The sequence below is a fragment of the Erpetoichthys calabaricus genome, chromosome 9, assembly GCF_900747795.2.
Source record: "Erpetoichthys calabaricus chromosome 9, fErpCal1.3, whole genome shotgun sequence".
Classification (NCBI taxonomy): domain Eukaryota; kingdom Metazoa; phylum Chordata; class Cladistia; order Polypteriformes; family Polypteridae; genus Erpetoichthys; species Erpetoichthys calabaricus.
Genome location: NC_041402.2, coordinates 46,488,694 through 46,516,243, shown reverse-complemented (window position 1 = coordinate 46,516,243; position 27,550 = coordinate 46,488,694). Strand labels below are relative to the sequence as shown.

The window sequence follows — 27,550 nt, the reverse complement described above, 5'->3', positions numbered from 1 at the left end:
CCGGCCACTCCTGGGAAGGTTCACCACTGTTCCATGTTTTTGCCATTTGTGGATAATGGCTCTCACTGTGGTTCGCTGGAGTCCCAAAGCTTTAGAAATGGCTTTATAACCTTTACCAGACTGATAGATCTCAATTACTTCTGTTCTCATTTGTTCCTGAATTTCTTTGGATCTTGGCATGATGTCTAGATTTTGAGGTGCTTTTGGTCTACTTCTCTGTGTCAGGCAGCTCCTATTTAAGTGATTTCTTGATTGAAACAGGTGTGGCAGTAATCAGGCCTGGGGGTGGCTACGGAAATTGAACTCAGGTGTGATACACCACAGTTAGGTTATTTTTTAACAAGGGGGCAATTACTTTTTCACACAGGGCCATGTAGGTTTGGATTTTTTTTCTCCCTAAATAATAAACACCATCATTTAAAAACTGCATTTTGTGTTTACTTGTGTTATATTTGACTAATGGTTAAATGTGTTTGATGATCAGAAACATTTTGTGTGACAAACATGCAAAAGAATAAGAAATCAGGAAGGGGGCAAATAGTTTTTCACACCACTGTATATTTGAGTGGCCATCCCTGTCACTACTTAATTAATCTAAACTACATAGTGTGAATAAAGATATATTGCGCCAGACCCGGCACAAACTCACACTGAGGCACGTGTAAAAACACACAAAGACTTTTATTTTCTTCTTCACCTGTGGGGCACATCTTCCCTGTGAACCCCACAGGCACAACACAGTTCCAAAAGCACTCACAGTAAAGCACACAATACACTTTCTTCTTTTCCTTCTTAGCACCACCACTCCTCCCGTGCAACCTTGTCCACCTCCACCTGACTCTGGCCATTGAGTAGTGGTTGCTGGCCCGTTTTATAGCCCACCCGGAAGTGCTCCAGGTGCTTGATGACCTGTTTCCGATTGCACTTCGGGGATGCAGAGTCATCCATGCAGGCTCAGGGACCCACGCAGCACCCCCTGGCGGCCACCCCGGATCCCAACAGGGCTGTGGAGAAATCCATCTCCCATGGAGCCCTGCAGGAAACTGAGGCACCATCGTCAGCCAGGGAGGTTGCTACCAAGCGTCCTGGGGAAGGTCCTGAGTGGCCCATGGTTGCTCCAATGGAACATATGTTGACCCGGCCGCTTGCCACAATAGTAAGAAGCATAACAAGTTTAATTCAGCTGTGAAGATACAACATAAAATGGACAACAAAGTATTTTCATAATATTCTTATTACGGTCAGCTAATGTACCCCTCAAATGAAAATACTGCAAGTTTGCTGGGGTGCTAATCCAGCTGGAGTACCGATTGAATAGTGACATCATGGATCTGTATATACAGTCATATGAAAAAGTTTGGGAACCTCTCTTAATTCTTTGGATTTTTGTTTATCATTGGCTGAACTTTCAAAGTAGCAACTTCCTTTTAATATATGACATGCCTTATGGAAACAGTAGTATTTCAGCAGTGACATTAAGTTTATTGGATTAACAGAAAATATGCAATATGCATCATAACAAAATTAGACAGGTGCATAAATTTGGGCACCCCAACAGAGATATTACATCAATACTTAGTTGAGCCTCCTTTTGCAATTATAACAGCCTCTAGACGCCTCCTATAGCCTTTGATGAGTGTCTGGATTCTGGATGGAGGCATTTTTGATCATTCTTCCATACAAAATCTCTCCAGTTCAGTTAAATTTGATGGCTGCCGAGCATGGACAGCCTGCTTCAAATCATTCCATAGATTTTCGATGATATTCAAGTCAGGGGACTGTGACGGCCATTCCAGAACATTGTACTTCTCCCTCTGCATGATTGCCTTTGTAGATTTCGAACTGCATTTTGGATCATTGTCTTGTTGGAATATCCAACCCCTGCATAACTTCAACTTTGTGACTGATGCTTGAGCATTATCCTGAAGAATTTGTTGATATTGGGTTGAATTCATCCGACCCTCAACTTTAACAAGGGCCCCAGTCCCTGAAGTAGCCACACAGCCCCACAGCATGATGGAACCTCCACCAAATTTCACAGTAGTTAGCAGGTGTTTTTCTTGGAATGTGGTGTTCTTCTGCCATGCAAAGCACTTTTTGTTATGACCAAATAACTCAGTTCTTGTCTCATCATGCAAAGCACTTTGTTCCAAAATGAATCTGTCTTGTCTAAATGAGCATTCGCATACAACAAGCGACTCTGTTTGTGGCATGAGTGCAGAAAGGGCTTCTTTCTCATCATCCTGCCATACAGATGTTGTTTGTGCAAATTGTGCTGAATTGTAGAACGATGTACAGATACACCATCTGCAGCAAGATGTTCTTGCAGGTCTTTGTAGGTGATGTGTGGGTTTTCTGTAACCATTCTCACAATCCTGCACATTTGCCACTCCTGTTTTTTTCTTGGCCTGCCAGACCTGCTGGGTTTAACAGCAACTGTGCCTGTGGCCTTCCATTTCCTGATTCCATTCCTTACAGTTGAAACTGACAGTTTAAACCTCTGAGATAGCTTTTTGTAGCCTTCCCTTAAACCATGATACTGAACAATCTTTGTTTTCAGATCTTTGGAGAGTTGCTTTTAGGATCCCATGCTGTCACTCTTTAGAGGAGAGTCAAAGGGAAGCACAACTTGCAATTGACCACCTTAAATACCTTTTCTCATGATTGGACACACCTGTCCGTGAAGTTCAAGACTTAACGAGCTAATCCAACCAATTTGGTGTTGCAAGTAATCAGTATTGAGCAGTTACACGCATTCAAATCAACAAAATTACAAGGGGACCCAAATTTTTGCACAGCCATTTTTCTTCACATTTGACTTAATTTCATACAACTAAATACTGCTTCACTAAAAATCTTTGTTTGGAAAACACCCCAGTACTCAGATGTTCCTAGGAAATGAAAGACATACCACTGTTATCTTTTTTGTTGAAAGTATAGTAAATTATTATGCAGGCTGAGATGGATTCCCAACCTTTTTCATATGACTGTATGCCATAAACTATTCACGCATGCACACAGCAGACTGGGCAGCGCTGTAAAATACAAGGTGGAGTACGCTTACAGTATGCATGCGTTAAAGTTCTAGACACATGTGACAAAGCCCAAGCACATACTGCAGATGTGAAATCCTCATCCAAAATTTAACTGCTACAGTTCTGTGATGTCACGCTGGTCTTGCAAAGCATCATGGGACACTAGGAAAAAAATTTGCCTAAGATGGTTGCATAGCGAATTTTCAGACAGTAATTTGCCAAACAAGGTAACCGATTCACTGTAAAAAGCTCTTTTGCGAATGTCTCTGATCAACACTAGTTATTGGATACCCTGCTTGCCTAATTTTGATCACTGCGAAAAAAAAAATCATAGTATAGATGCCAACTGCTTTAAAATTTGTCAAGAATGAAGGACAAGCCCAATGTTGGGACAGTAAAGCCTATTGTATGCGTGTCAAACATTGATGCTGTCTTTTCTGAACCTACATACCATTTCCGCCTGCTACTTTATCCAATGCCATGCATGGGTGTCTGAGGATCACCTTCATAACTCAATCCAGGCATGTAATACCACTCTGGGACACGAGGAGGCACTGTCACTAACTGTTTCCTCTCTTAGCAAATCCAAGAGGATGCCCAATGAGGGCATATGTTGCTCCCAGAGAATTCTCGAACCTTTGCCTGCATCAGGATGAAGTTGCTAATCTGACCTGCTCTGAATATGAGCTTGTTTGCCAAAGAACAGCCTACTGAGGCAACTACTTTTAAAGTTGACTTTTTATTGCTTCTGTTCTGTCAACAAGAACTTATTTTCTTTAGTTCAAAAAATAAACAGCATGACCCAGTTGGCATTCCAACTGTTCCCTAGGACTGTTCTGATTTATTCTGCCAATTACATCGGGATAACACCAGGACACTATGGCCAAATCACAGACACGGAGGTTCTGTTACAAGGTAGAATGTGATATGCATGTTTGTAATCATTTGTATTGTGAGCTCTACTGTAATCATAATCAGCTATTCATGTTTTCTCAAACTACCTGGGCTCTAGTCAAAATATGTAATTTGCATCTTTCTACTCTAAGTGACTTGTTTTCTTATTCTAAACTTGCCTGCATAAACTGAAACCATGATACCCTTGTGAAGGTCTGCACCTCTAAAGAATTATGTACTGTATGCATGGATTATATAATGTTTTTCAAAGGCATGTGCAAGTTCTATTGTTAAACATGACAGCAGTCTAATGTTTCAAATCATTTCATTGAAAAAGTAAATAAGATTTCTGGAAGCACTTCAGTTTCCTAGATGGAAATATGGCAACCAAAGATATGGTATCATTCAGCCCTTTATCACAGAGCAGATAAAGAGCTTGCAGTGTATGTATAAGTAAGTACCTGTGGTACACAACCACATCTTACTGCCACACTGTGACCATGTGGAGATTCAGCTTGCTCATTTCAGCCGTCTGCCTAACAGGCAGCTGGTGTCAATACGCTCCTGACCAGATCACTTCACTCCCTGGACTCACAGAGACTCTCAGTTTTAGGCAGTGGTCTGGATATCTGGAGGCAAGCCCTGGGACGTATTTATACTACTGGTAAGATTTTCACATTTTTTCTAATGTGCTATCATCATTTATAAAATTTTAATGCATCTGTCCGTCATACTCACCCATTTTGAGTGGTCAATTAACTTGTCTTTGGGATTGGGGAGGAATACCCACACAAATGTGGACAGAAAGTGCAAACTACAAACAGATAGTCAACAGGCCTGCATTTGAACACAATTCCTTGAAGCTAAAGGTTTGAGAAGGCAGTGCTAACTTCTGTGCCACTTTCCATTTAGCTTAATAGTGAAATTAAAAATGAGCAGTGGCAGTATTTGACTTACATTAGAACAACCGTGATAAGAACAGGCCATTCAGCCCAACAAGATCAACTAGATTCTACAAAATAACACCAAGTTGAGATTTTAAGGTCCCTAAAGTCCTGCTCTTCGCCACAGTACTTGCCAGTTTATTTCATGTGTCTTTGTGTCTTTGCTGGAAGAAAAAACAAACCATTAAAAGCTATTCCTTGTGGAGATCCTCAGTACATAATCATTCATTTTCTTGAGATAAGGACAATGACTTTTAATATTCTTTCCACTTAAAAGCAAGAAAGAATATTAGGGGACCTCTGCAAAGAAGCCATCTGTAAGTATACTCATAAAGAAAGCTACTAGAGTGATTCTTTCAAGTGATGCCCTAGGAGAACCACTTTTCATAAAGAATCTTTATTTATTTGGATTTGTTACAGGTCCCATAAATAGCCATGAATAGATGATAACAGATTTATAAAAATCAAAATTTGTTTCTTTTTTTTTTAAAAAGACCTTTGCTGCAGACAATCTCATAAGCTAAATTCAGGTTCTCTTTATTTATTGTTATCATGCCTGGTAGCTTACTAGACATTAAAGATTTCTGCTTTTGCAAGTCCCAACTATGTGCTTGTCTTTTGAAGTGAAGATTACACTTTTGGTCATTTCTCATGACAACATCAATTTGCTCTATAAATGTATAAAATAGCAGTGTTAAATGCTGAACCTTTTTTCTTTTAATGGTTATTGTTAGATGACAGAGAGAAAAGTGGCAGTTCAGATATGCTGTGCTTACCTGGTCTATGTGTCTTTGGAAAAGATGAACGAGAAAAAATGTAACAAGAAACGTTTAATACTGCCAAGGGCAGTAAGTACTGGCAGCATTACAATTCTGAGAAGAGTGTCTGTTCCAGGAAGTTTGGTAATAAAGTACACTGTATTCCTGCTCCAGTGTAGCCACCAAAATGACAGAGTACAGTGGCAGTTTGCACACAAACAGTATGTTTTCAAATCTGGTTAAGTCAACTCCAGGTCACAAGCTGACTATCCTAGCAGCACTGGGCAGGAAAAAGAGCATCACATGGCCCAGTCACGCACACATGGCTAATTTAAGGAACATAAGAAATTTGACAAATGAGAGGAGCTCATTCAGTCCGTCAGGCTCTTTTGTTTAGCTAACAGCTAAATTGTCCTAATATCTCATCCAGATAGTTCAAGATTGTCAAGGTTTCTGCTTCAAATACATGACTCTGTAGTTTGTTCCAAATACACACAACTCTATCAATTAGAAACACACGTCTTTGGAGGTGTTGGGGGACCCATACATACTGGGAAAACGTAAAGACTCCACACAGACACAACTTAGCATGGAATTCAAACCCAAGGAACCAGAATTATCAAGCAGTACCACCAACCACTGCGCTCCAGTGCCACTCAAGAAATTATTTGCTTTTTTTTTATATGTTTGTTTGTAAATGAGCTCTGTAAATTAGAAAGTTAAGTTAATTTTTGGAGTGAAATTTAACATATGAATATATGACTGTTGAATTCTGAGATATATATCTTGATTAGCATTCATAAAGTGTACTGCTTCTAGAGTCACATGCCGTGGAGATGTCAACTAATTCCAAACAATTACCCAGAAAAGGGAACACTGAGGGAATGGGACTAGAAGTAGAGGTGGTGTTATTTTAGGAAAAAGTTTTACTTTTTTCAGAAATAGATTATTTTTGATTAGATTAGATTAGAGAAACTTTATTAGTCCCATAGGGAAATTTAGATGATAACCGAAACATAAAAAACAAGGATTCACAGAACAAATAATACAGCTAGCCAATCAATCAATAAATCAATAAATAAGTTATGTTGTGCACAAATTTCAAAATTAATTTAAAACAGTTAAATGAACTTAAAGAATATCAGCATTTGGTTTGTGGCATTGGGAGGAAGCATTGAATTGCCTGATAGCAGTGGGCAGAAAAGACCCTCAAAAGCGCTTCTTAGTACATCATGGTAGAACAAAGCAGAAACAAACCCTGGACAAGGTGCCAGTCCATCACAGGGTGCTCAACACACACACCAGCAACACACTAGAGCCAATTTAGCGTCCTAAATTTACCTAACTGGCACGTCTTTGAACAGTGGGTGGAAATTAAACAACCCAGAAGAAACCCACACAGACATGGGGAGAACGGACAAGCTCCATGCAGAAACGACCTGGGAGGCAAACCATGGTCTCCTTACTGCAAGGCAGCAGTGCTACCGCTGCACCACGCAGAATACATTTTTTTTACTTATATTCACGATATAGGAATCATTTGAGTTTAGCTCAATAGCACCCTCTGGAAACCACAAATGGTGTGTGCATCAACTAGTTGATACAAAGTTGCTGGACATACTTACTTACCTACCTACTCACCTAAAGAAATAGATTAATTTTAGTGTCTTTTGCCCACTTTCTATTAAGTCAGAAGTTCAGAAACAGATCACACTCACAAGATTACTCACAAGGTTGCTCCAAGCCTGTATAAAGTGAAGAGCAGAGGAGTGCAGAGTATGTCAACAACGATACCACATGTAGTTCAGAACAAGTAATCCACCTGAAACTAAGCATGTTTGGGCCCGGCAAGTACTTGGATAGGAGACCAACCAAGAAATGTTTACTTGCTGCTGGAAGAGGTGTTGGTGAGGCCATCAGGAAGAAGTTACCCTGTGGTCTCTGTGTGGGTCCCAATACCCCAGTGCAGTGACACCGAAACTGTGTCATAAAAATGGCGCTGTCAGTTGGATGGAACATAAAACCAAGGTCCAGACTGATCCTGAGCATCTTTGGTATCCTGTCTTAGCCTAATTGCTCATTACAACCTAGTCATTCTGAGCCCCTAATCATCGCTTGTCTCTAATTAGATAACTTTCTCACAACACTTCACCACCTAATAGCTAATGTGTAGTGAACGCACTGGTGCAGAGGTGGATGCTACACATTAGTGATGGTTGAAGTGGCTCCCCACTCACTATGTAAAGCACTCTGAGTAGTGAGAAAAGTGTTATATAAATGTAACGAATAATAATGAACTATTATTATAATTAAGAGAGCAAGAGTTTATTTGAGCATCATTTTTTGACAAAGTCTCCAAGGTTATTAACATACTTAGTCCAGCAGTTACCAAAACCATGTCATGGGCATGTTCAATATTGTCAGCTGCAGTGGCTATGGACCTATGGTCTTCCTTCAGACAATTTGCTGAGGTAAATACACCTTCAGCCCACCAACAGTATAGTCATCTGCTTTGCTGAATATGGAAAGGAGAGCGGCCATGTTAACAGTTAACGGGACTTGTTTGGACTTCTGTTACAGTAACTTAGACAGGCAAAGATCAACCACACATATGCAAGTACTGCTACAGGCAACAGTAATAAAAATGTTAAAACATTATTGTAGATATTTTTGAACTTTTTGAGCAAAAAGATTTTAGTACTTCTATTTAGAGAGTTTTTAAAGAAAGACAACAACTTGGGAAACTATTATCCCATCTGATTGCACCAACATTTCAAAAACTCTGTTTCTTTATGGGATCTCTTCTGTGTTTAATTTACTGTGAAACCTGAAATTTGAACATTATGATGTGGAGGCATTTTTAGGGACGTTTAGAAGGTGCATGTTGTGGATAGGTGCCTTGATTCAACATGGATAACACAGTGTTATAATGAAAGCTTCTCACATATCCATTTAAAACGGAGGTAAGTATTTCAAGTTATAAAGGGCCACTGCCAAATAGAAGCCTGAATTCTGTTGTAAAATGCAGTTGCTATGTGATAGTAACTTGGAATGTCTTTTCATGTCCATCCCAGAGGACTTCAGCCTCTGTATTCAGGTATGCAGGACATGATTCCAAACTTTTCAACGTCTTTCTCTGATTTTAGGTTTGTGGAGTCTCAGAATAACCCTGCCACTGATCCCCTGGTGCTTTGGCTTAACGGGGGGCCAGGGTGTAGTTCGCTGGAAGGCCTTCTTGCAGAAAATGGACCTTTTCTTGTGAGTTCTATAAAAATGCAGTGCTCTCATACAGAGTCACTCCTCTGAATGAAAATATTTGTTTTTTATTAATAAATGCAAAACCTGAACCTTGAAAAAGTAAGCTTAATGTTAAGGCCTGACCCTGAATTGTGATACACAACTCTCATTTTGTTCAAATTAAATCTTTATTGTCAGGAATGGGTCATTTGTCTCAAGCAAAATTGAGCACCAAAGTGCCCAGCTGTGTGTTATTCTTGGGTTTGTTGTCCTTCATGTAAGGGGGGCTACATTTGTTTATAAACTGACTCAAAATAATTAAGAACTGAGAATATTCCTCCACATGGTATCCTCAATCTGCCTTTAGAGGTTCACACCTGTTGCATTTTCTACCAGAAGTCATGTGATAGTTTATCCTACATGTGTATTTTTATTTTATTTTTTTTTCTTCATTTTTAACAGAATAATCATCACTCTGATGAGTTTGTAGCAGAAACCAAAAGTACTGTATGTCACAGCTTGTCTTCAGTGTTTTAGAGCGTTGCTTTTTATTTGTGCCATTCTACCCTAAGTCCTCTACTTACATCCTCATTAATTATCAATTAGTCTTTTATTTTATTAACGTGGGTACCTAGTGCTGCATGGAGTGGAATAAAGTACAGGTGCAGACACTAAATTAATTCCGTTGAGAAAAATATTTTGGCCCCAAACAAACATTTCACTGCCTAAATCTACTGTAGCTACCAACTTTGCATACCTGTGCCAAGTCTCAGAAATACCCCTAAAGACACATCTGTAATAAAGTGCAGGTGTGGCCACCAAATAAACCTCCCCAAGGAGAAAGATGTGGGGTTGAAACATAGTCTGTGATCTTTCACTGTATGTATGAGAAATCTGCTTAACACTTGATGGATATTTATACACCAGACAAACACACATTCAGCTTTACATATTAGAAAGCAATTTTTAAATGTAATTCTTTTCTTTTGGAAACAAAACATTATAAAAGAACTCGACTTGCTCAGCAAGTGAAAGGAACACAGAAGTTAAACATTAGCATTCAAAAGCAATCCATAAACAAGAGACAATTTCCAAATAAAGAGCTTCGTTGCTACAAAGAAAGATACGTTGATCTCTGGGGACCAGCAGTCCTTGCAGAAAAGTCAAAGGGCTGGTCAACTCTACCTTGGATAGCCTACAATGTACTGAGGTACAAACCTCTCTCCTTGATTATAATTGAATCTTAAGATGTTTGTGTCTACAAATGGTGATCCTATGTCCTCCTGTCACCTGTTGCTTGGTCAATGTGAGAGTACCGCCCCTCCAGGTCAGAACACTGAGAAGGTAACCAGAATGGGTTAATATTCATTTAGTATAGGTTTGTACCCAGCAAAGCTCCTATCAGCTGGTAACAAACAAACTAACTATGGCTTCTCCCTACAACTGGTTAGTTTTTCGTTTATGTAATGATCAGTAACAAGATTTGACATATTTCTAACAAAAACTTAAATTATGGTCCTTGTGATCGGGTACAAATATTTAGTGCATATGTCATGCTGGACACGTAAATTCAAGGGGTAGAGGGGCTAGAATATATACAAGATGTGATGAGGTACCTGAGTGGCAAAGGATATCACATCTCTAAATATAATGGCTTTTATTTCCTTCTTCTAGTTCAAGGTATGGTGTGGTGGATGATTGGAATTTGGCCATCATCTCTAGTTTAATGTGTATACTGCATTCGGGTGGCCTATAGACATTGTGTGTCGCCTTGCAGTCTCACAGAACCAAGAAACTGGCTCAGATCTTGTTATCTGTGTTTGTTCTCACAGTTTCTTTCTGCGCTGCAGTTGCCCCACCACCATCTCTCTATAAAGCATGTTCATGTTTTATAATGCTCGCAAAAGAACATCCTACAATGCATAATATGGGCATCATGTATCTCGCCATTCAATGTTAATGCTGAAAACACAGAATATGGTAACAATAAAATATGTAAACAATGAGGAATAGATAATAATGACTATTTTTTAAGTGCAAAGCACTCCTCAACAAAGCAGTCATTATCATGAAAACGTGGCACACATCAGAATAATAATAATCCAGCCTGTACTGAATACATTCCAACATGTCGGACACTAATAATGCGGCAGGTGACACTCATCCTACCAGAACTAGAGTAGTCAGGCCTACCCTAGTGACAAAAGTCCAACATCCAGTTCTTTTCATCATGACATAGCATTTTATTGAACTGGAATGGAAATTTCTGTTTAAAACATACATGGTTTGGCATAACCTGGGAGGCAGGACTCAATGTCCAGGGAAAGAGGCCTTCCTTGCTAAGGTGAAAGATTACTAAAAGAACTGTACGGTACATCAGAGTGATGTACTGTGGTTTGTAAATGCCAGCTTTGCCATTTATTTTTTTTTTCATCTCTTTCTCAGCTTAACGATGAAGTAACCCTCTCCATGAATGAATATAGCTGGAACAAGGTAGCCAATATGTTGTATTTGGAGTCTCCAGCTGGTGTGGGATTCTCATACTCAACAAGTCAGAACTACCAGATCAATGACCCACAGGTTTGTATGATCAAACAATAGGGTAGAGTAGCCACTGGGATTTTGTGTTGGAAACAACTTTTTTTTTTTACTGACATGTTATATGGTAGCAGAAGAGAATGCAGGTTCAGCATCCAAGGTTGAAAACACTAGAATCAATGAGGATGAGAGGTGAACAGTGTGGTGATGTAAGGCATATAGGACATTGATTACTGTCCATCAGGATATTCAGTGTGATTACATGCTTGGCATGTCATTTAGGGTCCTTCATTGAGTTTGTGAAGAACAAATTTCACCAATATTGCATAGTTTGCAGATTTTGTTTTACTTGATGACAAACATTCCTTGGTCCACACTATCCCACTCAATGGACAATGTGTGTTTCTGCTTCACAGTGCAAAGAAGCCATATAAATAAGCTGAGTTCCATTAGCAGAAGATTCCCAGTTACATAATTCAGGGTTCATGTTCCACAAGGTTGGTGCACTTTAGTTTTCCACGGTGTCAGACAGATTAGTGTGGTTCATAAGAGTTGATTAACTTCACTCCAGCTAAGTGACAATGGCCCATAAAACAGATGACCAAGCTACTAGGCCTGGCTCCTCTGCAACTGTAATTTTTCGCCTGCCAAACTGTTTGAATCGGTATATGTGGATTGGTAGCATTATTTTCCACACACTGATCCTAAACTCACACACCCTACAGTGTAGTGCACTCCATACTCCTTGTTCACTTATTACAATGTGAGCAAACAAAGCTCTGTCATTGAATTTGCTCATGATATCAGCATCATGGGGCTGATCACCAACAATTAGGAGACTGCTTAAAGTGGGCATACATTTTGCACTTTTAGCCAACTTCTGAGCTGACAAGTATGGAAGATTATTTGTGCCAAAATTAAAGGCAATCCAGCATGTTAACTAGGTTGAAATGTAATGCATTTGCATGTGGTGCATTTCATTTTGGCGTGGTTTTATTGTGTCATATGTAAAAACATATCAACCAAATAATCAATTGCTTTTCACTAAACCATGCAATTTTTGTGTCAATTTAAAAATACAATAAAAAAGTGTATTGCATTTTCAATCCTGTCCATAGATCGTGTGTCATAACTAAAAGCAAAGCAAATGTATTGCATTTCATTTAGCAGCTGCTTGAGGTTATTGCATTTCAATTTGTGACCACACTTTAATCATGCCAAAACTGAATAGCAATCAAATCACCAATCAGACCAATCAAAAGGTGGGGAAAGGGATGTCAACAGCTGTGATAAGAGGCATTCCACTTCTAAATTTTTCTGTGTTCTGGCAGAACCGCAGGCATAAGTTTTGCCAGTGTGGATTGTGGAGTTATTGACCAAAATGTTGAAAACTCTTATGTTAAGTTGTCTAAAGTTGTTTTCTTTTTATACATTTTAAAATAAGCTGTGCAGTTACAGTGCAGTACACTGTCTGTGTAACCCAGATATTAACACAGAAGGGAATGAAAATGTCATTTACATCACCAAATTACACCTGTTCAATGAGACAGCAGGTCCCCTGCCCCATTTGCCTTCTTTAGCTCTGGTTGAACACACTCTTACCCCAACTGCTGATACGCCTTGTAACCCTTTTTGGCACTGATTCGTTATTTGATTACATTTAGATTTGGCACAAAAAAAGCATGGTCACAAATCGAAATTCAATACACTCAAGCTGCTGCTAAGCGAAATGCAGCATGTTTGCTTTGCTTTTGGTTGTGACATATGATCTAAGGACTTGAATGAAAATGCAATATGCTTGCGACTGGCACGAACATTCCATGTCATAGTGAGAAGTAATCGATAAATTGGATGATGTGTTTTTAATTATGACACAATAAAACAGTGCCAAAATTAAAGGTACCAATGCACGTTGAATTGCATTTCATTTTGGCACGAATAATCTTCCATTCCCATCAGCTCAAAATCACTGGAAAGTCATTGACAGTATAAAAGACAGGCGAGCCCCAAAACCCCAGATACAACACACTACTCAATCCCAGGTGCAAATTAAAGGTTTTTACTCTTACAAAATACCTCAAGCACAGATCAATGCACAATCTTCCAATCCACAATCCTCCCTTTCCTCCTCCAAGCCAGCTTTGCCTTCTGCCTCCTGACTCTGACTCACCGGAGGAGGGTGGACGGCTCATTTTTATGTCAGACCTGGGACTACTTCTGGTACCTGGGTATAGCACGATGAGAGCACTTACAGATCAGACAAAAACTTCCTGAAGTAGGAAATTCCTCTCCCTGCAGTACCCTCTGGCAGCAAACGAGGACCCGGAAAGGATTGTCCCTTGGAACTATAACTTCCATACACCTCTGTGGGCGTCCCTACTGGGTCCACGCCACCTGTGCACTGCCATCTATTATACTCGGGGAGGAACTACCCTGGATACACCAACTCCCCCACATTATCCATTAATTTATTCTTTGAATGGGATGCTGCTTCAGTTCCATCCTCCTTCCATACCATCCCTCCATTACGGCGTCCTGACCAGGAATGGGTGCAGCATAGCACTCACACAGTTATAAAGTTGCTGCTCATAATGTATGAGATATGATCTGAATGCCTTCCAGGCGCTCAGCATGTAAAAATAATAAATGTAGGTTCTATCAGCTTGATTTGTCAGATGTTAGAGGTCTTGTGACCTGATTCTGCATTTCAGTTTCAAGTGGCCAATTAAAATGTACTCAGTGATGGTATTGAATCTTTTGGAAGCATGGGCACAAAGTGTTTGTGGATGTGTGAGAAGCAGGACAAACTGGTCAGGATGAGGAAAACAAACCATCCACTGTAACATATTTCTTACATAAAATATTATGATTGGGTCCTGAAAGAAGAAATATTGAGGAATATTGACCAGCATAACTACAAATTTCTGGAAGTGGTGCGTGTTTTTATTTTTAACAGTTTGGAATAACATTGGTCTTTTCTTCTTTTTTTTGGATTCACTTAAATTTGCTACAAGAAAAAACATACTTCACAGTGTCAGATTGCTAAGGTCTTGTAAAGTCTTGCCATGCGATCTGGAAAAATTGCTCAAAAGCTCCCCAGCCATGTGTAGGCTTGTAATATAGCACAGTGTATGCCTGCTTCTGACCAGATATGAGTCATTAGGTCTGAGAGAGCACTCAATCTCCCAATGTCATAACATGTGAGAAAATCTACTTGTGCATGCCCTCCTTTATAGAGAAATGGTTTGTGTTCTGTTGCAGTGGTGCCAGCACAACCGTCTTTCCCTTAATGTCAGTATACTCAATCAGGCAGCAAGAGGCAGGCCACTCTACCCTCTCATGTTTGAAGGGATGTTTTGGAGAGGGTCAGTAGGTTTGAATTTCTTGGAGTCATACTCACTTGTGACATCCTGGCTAGCATCAAGAAGTCTTACCAATGTTTGTAATTTCTCTGATGTCTACAGAGAGCCCTGATATTTCGATTTGTGTTTGCTAACATGCAAGTAATAATGTACACTGTAATTACACTGTGGACATATGAGAATGAACTTGAAAAGTGTATTTTTGCATAGCGTACTGAAAAGGCCTTGCGAAAGATAGTTTCCCTATGGGGATTAATACAATGTACCAAATACCAAAAAAATATATATTAGTAGACACGTTTCCTGCAGGACCACCTGCCACAACATACCTCTTTGTCTGTGAAATAGCAATGCTTTTTCTATTCTAGGTTGCCGAAGATAACTACCAGGCTCTCCTGAATTTCTTTGCCAAGTTTCCCTCGTTCACCAGCAATGATTTCTACATCTTTGCAGAAAGTTATGGAGGAATTTATGCACCAACACTCAGTGAGAAAATTGTCAGTGGGTCAACCACATTTAATTTCAAGGTAATTCAGTGAAAGAGCAGTAAGGACAAGACCATGAAGATGCGGACATCCATGTAAAATGCAACCGTTATTCTTTTGGAAAATTGTATTCTAAAGACAAGCAAAACTTTTAGTTTTTATCTTCTCTACTTGCTAATTTCTTATAGGGAATGGGGATTGGAAATGGGATGGCCAGTTATAACTTGAATGACGATTCACTGATGTATTTTGGATACTACCATGGCCTGTTTGGAGACAAGTAAGTCAAATTCAGTTGCTTCTTAGTGGCTTTTATTGACATGTCCTTAATACATTTTGTAAACTGGCATATGATTATCCTACTTAACATATTAAGTATTTTATAGTATACATAAGGCCAAGTCCCTTGAGGCCTTGATACCTAAGCCTAGCAGCAGAGCTGATTGTATTATAAAACTTGAAAAAGGTCCAGCAGATCACCAAGCATGCTGCCAAAACTACTGAAAAATAATGCAGATGATTTTGTAAGTATTGTTCAGAGAGCAATGTTTAAAATAAAACTGGAGATCATCTCAAACTGATGATAGACACCCATTAAATGCAGAACTTGTCTTCAATAAATTAGAGAGGATAGTTGCTGTTAAAGGTTCCTTACAAATCGCTCCAGAAATTCCTTTCTTCCTAGTCCCATTCGGCCTTTTAATAAGGAATATTAAAGATAATAAAAATTCTATCACAGTAGACTTTTTGGTATGTATTTGTTTAGGTAAAAACTTACTGCCTAATTCTTAGAATCAATTAACATATTTCTGTTTTTTTTGTGAATGTTTCAGAACTTTTAGCTAACTGTTAACTTCTTTGTCTCCAAGTGTTTTACTTTTTTCTGTTATTGGATGCATCTAAGAGGGAAACTTTTATGTTTCCTTATATAAACATAACTATATAAAACACTTTGACCTTGTAGAGTTTTGATTGTGCTTATGTGTTTCTTGTGAAGGACTAGAATTCCTAACAGATTACTTTCTTCCTTTCAGTTGACTGTTCTCCAATGATTCTGAAGTGAATAACAGTTTGTACTTGTCATTTTATAAAGTACAAAGACTGGAGTTGAGCAGCATAAGACAGACAAGAACCAACCCTGGACAAAGCACTGGTCCACGGGCCCACTTACCCATATGCAAGAGCCACTCTAGGATCTCCAATTCACTAAACATACTCATCTTTGGGTATGGGAGTAAAATATGGAAACCCCGAGAAAGATCCATACAGAAACATGGGGAGTATGCAAACTTCACACAGGCAATTAAAGGGCATGGGATCTAAACAAAGGATGTTAGATCCATAAGGCCACAGCACAATCTTTTGCAACACCATAATGTTTATTATGTTAAGCTTCTGTTACATTTTAATATGCATTATTTACATAAAATATTAAAGAACTGTAAAACATGATAAAAAAAATCACAGAAAAGTTTTCACTTACACCTTTTAAGTCATTATAACCAATATTCAACTGATTCTTTTCATGCTGAACATTGGCTTTGTATTAACTCTGACAGTATTGTGTAGGGAGTGAGGCATTGCACTTTAAACCACAAGGCTGCCAGTTCAATTCTTGCCCCTGTTGCACTGCATGACTCTGACCAACTCACTTCACCGGCTTGTGGTCCCATAAGACAGGGGTGTCGTAATCTAGTCCTGGAGGGCCGCATTGGCTGCAGGTTTTCATTCTAACCATCTTCTTAAGTAGTGAGTGTTTTTTGCTGCCGATTCACTTGTTTTGCCTTAATTGACGTGACACAGACCCCTTAGCTGTTTCTTTTTCCTTAATGAGCAGCCAAACAATAACAAGACACGAAACAAGCCACCAGATGACCAGGGGCCTCATGTATAACACCGTGCGTAAAATTCACACTATAACATGGTGTACAGACAAAAGCGGAAATGTTCATATGCAAAAAAATCCAAATGCATAAATCTGTGCGATTGCCAACTTCCACGTTTTTCCGCTACATAAATCCGTTAAGCATGAAAAGTAACGCACGTGCACGCGCCTGCTGTCCCGCCCCAACTCCTCCTAGAATTACACCTCTTTGAATATGCAAATCAATATAAATAGCCCATGAGCTCAGCCTTCTGTGAAAAGACAATGGCAAAAGCATGGGGGAAAACAGGAGAATTTCAGTGAATACCAAGTGGAGGCAAGGAAAAGTGTACTATTTGTTGGTTTAAACAGTGGTATAAACAACAAAAGGAAGTTGATCGAGTGACAGAGTGTCGGAGAAACTCGAAAGCTCAAGTTCACAAAGATGCACAGTGCCGAAATAAAAAAGAAGTTGTCAGATGTCAAAGTCGCCGTGAAAAGGCGAGTCATAGCCCACCGTCTGAGTGTCATATGAAAGCTTATTAGGGTACAGAGAAAAAAAAATAGGAACACAGTGAGAAAAAAGCTCGAAATGCCAACTTTAATCTCAAAATTTCCAATTTAATCACGTAGGTTATTTTGAAATTAAAGTAGAACATCATAAACTTCATCTTAAAATTGTTTAATTTACTAGTTTCTCAATCCCATCATAACTAAACTAGCACGTTAAATGCTTTGTTTTGTATTTGATCTTCTATGTGCTCTATGTGTGTGAATCACTACATGCTTCTTAAACGGACTTTATCTTCAGGACACAGAATCCATTATATTCGTGATATTACAGCTCTCTGAATAATTCAAATACTGAGATGTATACTTGATATCATTTTCATGATGATAGGAATTAAAGCATGCTATTAAACATGGGAACACGGTGGCGCAGTGATAGTGACGAGCAGGTGCCTCGTCCACAGATTGTTCCTGCCTCACGTAAGATGCTTGCTACGCCGTGCGCAACCTTCGGTGAAATAATCTATTGCAGCAGTACTGTCTCTTTCAAACGTACTAACCTCCAATTCCTGTCCTTCCTTTTCTTTCTCCAAATAACCAATCACCACACAATCAGCTCTGTAATATATGTTAAGCCATCTGTAAGCTTATAACTCTGATTCTTCAAAACTTTTAAGGAACATTGAAATATCTTCGTAGTACATGTTTAATTATTCCATCCATCTATCCATCCAGTGTCGCGCCAGCACCAGCAAGAATACAGCGCGAGGCAGAAACGATCCATGAACAGAGCGCCAGATCCGGGAAACCACCCGGGAAACCATCCGGGAATAGCAGCACTGCTTTGACGCTGGGTGTCACCAGTTTTCAAAACCAAGCGGAAAACTTGCATACGCCAGGGTTGGAGCTACCGTGGAAATGTACATGGCTTTACGCCAAGTTTAGGTTTTATACATTGCGATTTGAGTGTGGAAACAGGCTTACGCAACATTTTTGTGCGTATGCACCGTTTATACATGAGGCCCCAGCTCACCTGAAAATAACGAAAGGTGAAGGTTTCGGTCATGTTGGTCTGCTCAGGTCACCAAAACATCTTGATGGAGATCTTACAAAAAACAGAAAATCAACAGTATGCTGTGGCAGAATGAGAGCAGCAACAAGTCCTGATATTCAATAATGGCTTTAATTAACAGTAAGAACTGGCTTCTCATTAAGAAACTGGTTGGATTAAAATTGGCTGGAGTCTGACATTCCAATTTAGCTGGTCATCTGTTGGCTTGTTTCACATCTCATTTCTGGAAGAAACGAATCAATTCAGAGGACTGAATCCTTAAAAACAGGGCTATGAAAATGAAGGAGAAAGGGGTTAATTAGCAGTGAAAACTGGTCACTGATTAGGAAAAGGGTTAGAATGAAAACCTGCAGCCACTGAGGCCCTCCAGGCCCGGAGTTCAACACCCCTGCCATAAGACAAATGAAAGTAAATGAAATGAGTGCTGATCATGCAATTTGCCTTGGATGGAGTTTCACAAATACACAATGCTTCAAGTATATAAAAATAATAAATAATTAATAAACAGGCCCAATTTGAGAGAATGCATGTGTGCCTTAATAATGGACTGTCTCCTTGACAAGATGTTGGTGCCTGCATTACTCCTAATGTTACAAGCATAGCCCTCAACCTTTATGACACTAAACTGGATTAATCACGTTTATTGATGATTAGTTAGCGGGAGCAATATGGATCACATTCACACAGAGTTAGTGGCTAAGATGAGGTTCACTGGTGGCAGCTCTTTGTTTTAAAGTCCTCAACTGCAGGGCTGTCTATTCTAATCTGAAGAACGCAGGAAGCAGCAGTAGCATATCAAACAGTGCCAAGAGAAGATCTAGTTGTGATGATGTATTCTTTGGAAAGCGCTCTATCGAATACTGGCTTGTGTAAACTTACAATGAGTGCTAGCATCTTAAATGATAAGTTCAGTATTTTTCAAGTCAGTTATTTTTTCTCAATCATGTTATGTTAATTTGCCACATGAAATTGCATTTTAAAGTGAAGCATATTTTATATGTTTTAAAAAATAACTAGCCTGCTCTTGCATTTTATAATGGAGCACGCTATCAAATACAGATTGAGTGTTTCTTTACTTTTATATTTTCTCTAGCATGTGGGCCCAGTTAAACCAGTATTGCTGCTCTGAAGGATCTTGCAACTTCTATAACAATAGTGATGGCAACTGCATTTATGTTGTAAGTATTTTCAGAGGAGTCAGGTGAAATGACCTATTTAAGAAAAATTCATATAAAGTGATGAACATTTGAAAATATATTTCATATTAAGCTGAAATGTATTTCTTTTGTTAGGTTTCTCAAGCTACTTACCTGATTGAGGACATTGGTCTGAACATCTACTCCCTGTACTCAGAGTGCTGGGGAGGAGTGGCCTATCAAAGTCGTTACTTAGCTGATGTTTCCAATCTTTTCCGGCAGTATAACTTTGACATCCCTGCTCCTGTGAGTACCAGTCTGCAATTTTCATTTCTTTGTTTCTTTTAAACAACCCTTAACTACTTCTTACAACCTGTTTCCTCATCAAAAAATGGTTATATATGATTTTGTTTTTCTGGTGTAAAATTGTCTTCAAAAATATCCGTCATTGACTACTCTTCACATTCTTTCATCTTATGTTCATTTTGGATACCTCTAAACTGCTTCATTGCCTATACTTCAGTATCCAGATCTCTGGTTTGTGTTACTATAAATGTGTCTTTGCTTGTGACACCTAGATGTGTGCTGCATACAGTATGCACATGCACAGATATGTTATGAGAGGGTGGCACTGCTGCCTCAAAGGTCCAATGTTTTGAATTCCAAGGCCACACCCATTTATTGTCTCTGTGTTTGTGTGGCTTGTGCAGTTTACTTCTCACATTCCCAAACACTAGCATGTAAGGTAAATTTCTGATTCCAAATTTGTCCTGTGTGTGTGTGCCAATGGACAACATAAAAGGCTGAATCTGCATCTAAGACTAGTTCAGGCCTTAAGCCTGATGTTTCCAGGATCAGCCCTGAACTCTTATAGCCTTGGATTGGAGCAGTTTTGATATTATGTTATATTTTATTGAGGTTTCAAAGGCAGAAATGGAATAACTTAGAAACACAACTGTGGACAGGCCTGGTAGGCTCTGTCCTTTCAAACAGGAGTACAAAAAAGTAACTGGACAGCCCCTCCAAGTGCCAATGTAGGTAAATAGATACCAGAGGACAATAGGAAGTATATGTTCTAAGTGTGATCCAGATGTAATTACTCTGTGGGCACTGAAATAAAAGAGAGGTCATGAGGTAAAAGCAAAAGGCCTGGATAACTCCCTGAAATTATCAGGTTGTGATGGAGGGCTCTCAAATGGAGTAGCTAAGGCACTGCTGCATATTATTGAGGGAGGAGAGCATCAGAAACATCAAAGTCGCCTACCTTTTTATCATGTGTTTGGGTTCAGTATTGCAAGGGTACTTAGGTCTGGAAGACAGACCTCTGGTAGAACAGCCTCAGTACTTTCAGGGGGTTCCTGAACCCAGACGTTATTAAAGGTACACTTTTAAGGACTCGCTATGTGTGGTATATTAAGCTTGGAGGTAAGAAGTGACTTAGCATAACATTCTCCTGGTAGTTGTAGTAGTAATGTCATCTGTATAGAGTACAGTAGAACTCTTACTTACGTCTCCCCAACATGATTACATCATCACTCCCCAGTGCCATGATAAACTTAATTTTGTGGAAAAGAAAACATAAATTAATGTAGCCAGAGTGTTTCACATATCACCTCACCTAATACTTAGGACTTCAGAATAGTGTTGTATGCTGCAGAGTTAAAGTAAGAGCAAGAGTTTATCGGAAAAGTCAAGCAGTACTGCTTTTTTGTTCCATACGTAAAATATACTATAATTTCAAGATACAACAATCATTTTAGGTGACCAGATGTATTATCAAGAATATGTTTGAGGGGAGTGGTCCAAACTAAGACACAGGAGACCAGAATTTTCTAATGTTTATTATACAAGTTCTGGTGTCCTCTGTACTGAAAGAATTGTGGACCGTTTCTTCTCCACACCTGCTCCTGCAGTACATGGTGCTTCCTCTTTGGCCATATGGCCTCTTCAATGTGAACTCACTGTCATAGTCTAAATTAGGCAGTTTATTTCATGAAAGGCATCCACCTATTTCTGTCACTTAAGCTGCAGATGAAAAAACTTCTCAGGCAAATGTTGTAAAAGGAAGCATTCAATTTCTTATCCATGGTTAAGGGTACTTTACTATACTTGGGTAAAATTATTGTTTTACATGTAATTTATTGTTCTTTTCAGATGTAGCTAATATGATTTTATTTAGAAGTTGGCTAAGTTGACACACCCCTGAAGCTGGTGCTTCTATGCAGGAAATGATACAGACATGAGACAAATATTCAATAAAATTATGCCATAAACAGTTTAAATGTGATCTGTGTGTTACACCCTTCAGATTGATGCCACCATTCCTGGAGTTCCTGCCTGTCTCAATGGCACAGCAATGTACACCTGGCTGAATGATCCAGAGGTAAGGGAAGCGTTGCACATCCCAGTCACAGTGCAGACCTGGGAGCTGTGCAGGTGAGACTTTCAGTTGCTTTGTGTATTTTAGAATTGTTGAAATATAGCCTGTTGCGTTTTATTCAAGAAAACATATGTTTGAATAGCTTTGATCTCTTTGAAATTGTTAATACCTGAGATTGAAAAAATATGCAATCACAATGTGCACATATCACATAACATTCTCAAAGCTAATAAGTCCAGTCCACATTCCATCCATCCATCCATTATCCAACCCGCTGAATCCGAACACAGGGTCACGGGGGTCTGCTGGAGCCAATCCCAGCCAACTTAGGGCACAAGGCAGGAAACAACCCCGGGCAGGGTGTCAACCCACCGCAGCCAGTCCACATTATTTATTTTCAATTTCATTGTACACATTTGTTGAGTAGACTATCGTTGCCAATGTGTGATTTAACCTTAAATGGTTCTTTCAGTATTCTATGAGAAGTTCACGTTCAAAGAGGTAGACGTGTTTCATAAATATCATGTCCACTGTGTGCTCAAATTCCTCTTCGTCCCACATTGGGACTTGTGCTCTTAACAATCAGTCCATCTTGTCCACCCTGAGCTAGTGAAAGCCTGTTTACACTCTATTCAGACACTTCATTCAGGTCAAAGCCCTGGAGACAAGTCAATGCTCTACTTGATGTACCACTACACACCCCAAGTCCTAGCCACGCATACAGGAGCTCAAGGGGCTGTCCACTTGGGGTAGATACTGGGAATCACACCCCACTGGCCAAAGATACAACCAAATACCAGTGTGAATATTCTGTCTGTGTCCAGGCTATTTAACAAGAGTTTCACTTTGTTGTCAACTGATCTCTATGATTCATTTTTGTCAATGGTAAGCCATCCTTTAGGTTACAATTGGAGATTTAAGGTAAGGCATGACATGATAATATTTTCATGTGTCTTTCCTCCTCCATTACCTCCTTCACTCTCTGAACATGAGTTTATAGCGAATTGCCAATTCTAAATTAATTGAAACATATAACATTCCTAGCACAGATAATGCAGCATTTTCTGAGTCATATGATATGGAAGCCAGGAATACTTTTATTGAAAAACTATATCTATTATTGATTTTGACAAATTACTAAAAGGTTTTCTTATAATTTATTTTTATAAATGCTATTATTTCAGCCAAGACTGTATTACAGATGGGGGTCTATACCTAAAGGCATACTGATTTCCTGTCCCTTTTCTTGCAGTCCTACAGTGCGTAAACTGTACCAGAGGACCTACCACGACATGACCCCCTTCTACAAGTACCTGCTTGGGGCGAATGTGCGCATTCTGGTTTACAACGGAGACACAGACATGGCCTGCAACTTCATTGGGAGCAAGTGGTTTGTAGAGGCTCTGAATCAACAGGTGTGTGAGACCATGACACTTGATGTTAGGCTTGTAGCTTTTCAGCTTAAGATATCTCAGTGTCCAGATTTATAACCTGCCATTTTCAAATGATCATGACCCATTAAACCTTTAAAGAACTCATGCATGTTGTTTTCGTGTTCTCACAAAGGCTGAGCAAGTTTTCCTTAGGGCACTCCAGGTTTTCTTTCACATTTCAAACATATGTATGTTAAATCACTGTAGTTGGAGCCTCTAAATTGGCACCAAAAAAGTGAGTTTGATGTGTGGCGTGTGTATGCAGTGTACTCTGAAATGGACTCATACCCACACCAGGCAACTACAATAAGCTTTGGTCCCTACCACCTTGAGTAGGACAAAGTAGGTACTGAAAATAGATTGATAAAATTTCTAGGTCATAAATATAATAACTTTTATACCCATTTAGATGAAGATATCCTTTAAGATTTGCTCTAGTGCAGCTTGTTATAAACGTTCAAGTTAGATTTCCTACGCCTGAAGAGGATAAAATCTTTGCAACTTCAATAATTTGACTGGTTTTGCATTTTAGCTTGTGAGTGACTACCAGCCGTGGTATTACCAAAACCAGATTGCGGGTTACTATGAACAGTACAACGGTATCACTTTCCTTACTGTTAAGGTGAGTCTTGCAAACTGCCTAAAAATGCTTGTTTTTAATATTTACCATATACAGTTTGACTTCTGAATGTATCTTTTTTTGAAGCCATCATTCTGACATTGGTTTGTTGAAAAAAAACTATGGATGAAAAAATATATTTATTACCAGTGCTCCATAAATCTTTGTGCCTGCCACCTTTTATTTCATGTATATTTCTAAAGGTCATAAATTCCGAAGCCCACCGTTCATTTTGCTGTTTTTTTCCTGTTTCAACCTGTTTTAATATTTTGTAATACACGGTCTGACCTTGCTGCTTTTTTGGTGCTTGTGGATGTGGGTTGGAGTGCAATAATGTTATAAATGATACAATTTTTGGGGGGGAATTGTTGTAAACTACTTTTACAGTGCATTTTTGTTTGGCTTTTAGAGATATCTCTTTTATGTTCCCTGTACATGTTGCAATAATAACCCTCTAAACCTACAGTATGCCATATTTTGAATTTGTGTTTAGCAGGACATTTCATCACAGTTAACATGCACTATTAGAACAATCACATTTTGAACATCTCAGAAGATACAGTATATGGTGAAACATTTGTGGTCACCTTACCACCAAACCTACATGAGCTTGTTGGAAATCCCATTCCAAAACCAAGGGCATTAGTATGGATTTGGCCTACTCATTTGTGACAATAGCAGCCTCTGCTCTTCTTGGAAGGCTTTTCCCATGACTTTAGATATGTCAGTGGGAATTTGTGTTCACTCAGTCAAAACAACATTTCTGAGGTCAGGTGCTGATGCTGAGTAAGAAGACCTGGTACACAATTGGCATTCCAATTCATCCCAAAACTGTTCCAAAGGGTTGAGGGTCATGGCTCTGTGCAGGTCACTCAAGTTCCTCCACACCAAACTCATCAAATCTATCTGGCTTTGTGCACAATCATGTTGGAACAGAGAAAAACCTTTGCCAAACTCTTAGCACAAAGTTGGAAGAGCACAATTATCTAAAATGTCTTTGTATGTTGTAGCATTAACAGTAACCTTCAATGGAATCAAGGGGTTTAACCCAAATCCTAACAACAACCTCAGATCATTAATACTCCTCCACCAAATTTTACAGTAGGCACTATGCAATCCAGAAGGGAGAGTTCTCCTGTTATTAGCAAACCCAGCTTGGTCCATCAGAGTGTCAGAGAGTGAGCATGATTCTTCACCCCAGAGAACACATTTTCAATGCTGCAGAGTCCAAAGGCAGCATGCTTTACACCACTCCATCTAATGCTTTTCATTGCACATAGTTATTTTAGGCATGAGTGCAGATACTTAGCCATGGACCCATTTCATGAAGCGTCCAGTGCACAGTTCTTGTGCTGATGTTGCTTCCAGAGGCAGTTTGTAACTCTGTTCTGAGGGATGCAACAGAGGATATGTGATTTTTACACGCTATGTGCTTCAGCACTTGGTGGCCCTGCTCTGTGAGTTTATGTGGTCTGTCTCTTTGTGTCTGAGCTGTTTTTCCTCTTTGATGCTTCCACTTCACAATAATAGTACTTACAGTTGACTGCGGTAGATCTAGCAGAGTAGAAATTTCAAGTACTGACTTGTAGCAAAGGTGGCCTCCTATGATAGAGTCACACTCATTATTTTATTTTATATTTTGGTAAATGTAGCAAACAATACTGGTTGTACATTAAAACAAGTAGAAGTAAATCTGGGCCCTGCACATGTTGTGAAGCATGACATTTGACTAGGGCATCCAAACATTTGCATACAAGACACTGAACAAACTAACAGAGAATATCTGTTAGTGACATCCCTCTGTATTCATTGATTCTCTTCTCTTTGTTCCACAGGGTGCTGGTCACATGGTCCCCCAGTATAAACCCGGACCTGCCCTGCAGTTGTTTGAGTCTTTCCTCCAAAATAAATACTCGTAAATACATCACGGAATTTTATAAATATGGCCAGTGTAAGCATAACCAAGCCAACTCTGTTCTTCATTAGGAATTTAATTTTGTACATGTTAATGCCTGTACATAGTGTAACAGCAATGCTATTATTAATTATGTTGTAAATTAAATTGTTCCAAATATCATAATATTAGAGTGGTGACTGATTGCTCAGTATAATTTAGTGAAAATCATCTGAGCATGTACTGTACATTTATGCATTTTATCAATTTATTAAAATATTCACTTTTTTCATTAGTGTCAGTTATTTATAATCATTAGACCACATGCTGTTGTTGCTAATATATCAATGGAGTCACAGTTAGCATTTCATGTATTTATTATGGTGGTGCAGCAGATGCCGTTGCTTCCTTGGAGAGCTTGGACCCCGGTCCAGTTCCTTGGTGCCCTGTGTTATCTCTTCACACTTGCAGGTTTTTTCCTATGGGGACTATTTTTTATGGAGTGAGTATAAGTGTGTGCTATGCAATAGACTGTCACCTCATCCAGGGATTGCACCTATACTTTTAAAATAAAGGAGCCAAAGTAGTCCATTAGAGCGATGCCATAGGGGAAACATTTTTGGTCTCCAAAAGAACCCTCCACTTGAAGATTCCAGAAAGAACCATTTATTAAATCCATAACAGGCTCAAAAAATAACCATGAATAGATGGTAACAGATTTGTGGAATACCAGTGGGTTCCTGATTTTAAAAGAACAATCACAGGCTAAGTTCAGGTTTTCAAGGATTGTATTAATATTTGAGTGCTGATTTTTAATCTATCTTTTACCTATGAAATACAAGGGCATGTGGAGAATGGTTCTATGTAGCAGGGTACTACTACCTAGTAGTATCCCGCTAGGTGGCCTACTGTTTCATTATGTTATCTGTGACATGCTCCTAACATGAAAGGTGCCAACTAACCTCTTAGGTTCTTTTCTAAATGGTGATATAAAGAAGCGTCAAAGCTATGTAACTGTTATCTGTAACCTCTTACCTGTCTCACTGTCCATATTGTAGCCCACATTTTCAAATCTAGGGACCTCAATTGGCAGGCTGCTTGCTGACTGGGACTGTCTTTTATTTTCATTCCTTTACTTCAACTCAGTTTGCCATCAACAGGGGATTCCACAAAGTGTCCTTCATGCTCTTAAGGAACTATAGCTAGACAAGAAATGAACAATCTTAGCACTCTGCAACACTAATAATCAATAATCAGAGACATTGAGTTTAAGCTTTTGCTTATATCATTTTATTTGAATAATGACTAATAATTACAAATACAGTTAGGCCCATAAATATTTGGACAGAGACAACTTTTTTCTAATTTTGGTTCTGTACATTACCACAA

At 39.1% G+C, this 27,550-nt stretch overlaps 1 protein-coding gene across 1 annotated transcript; it reads left to right on the top strand.

The window, feature by feature from the left end:
• Positions 1-4,429: 4,429 nt before the first annotated feature.
• Positions 4,430-26,449, top strand: LOC114657135 (lysosomal protective protein-like). Its single transcript, XM_028808887.2, has 11 exons — positions 4,430-4,593; positions 8,778-8,889; positions 11,314-11,448; positions 15,137-15,295; positions 15,442-15,533; positions 19,793-19,877; positions 19,992-20,141; positions 22,144-22,271; positions 23,468-23,630; positions 24,181-24,270; positions 26,103-26,449. The coding sequence occupies exons 1-11, from the start codon at positions 4,430-4,432 to the stop codon at positions 26,184-26,186; spliced, it is 1,362 nt and encodes a 453-aa protein (XP_028664720.1). The 3' UTR covers positions 26,187-26,449.
• The last annotated feature ends 1,101 nt before the right edge of the window (positions 26,450-27,550 follow it).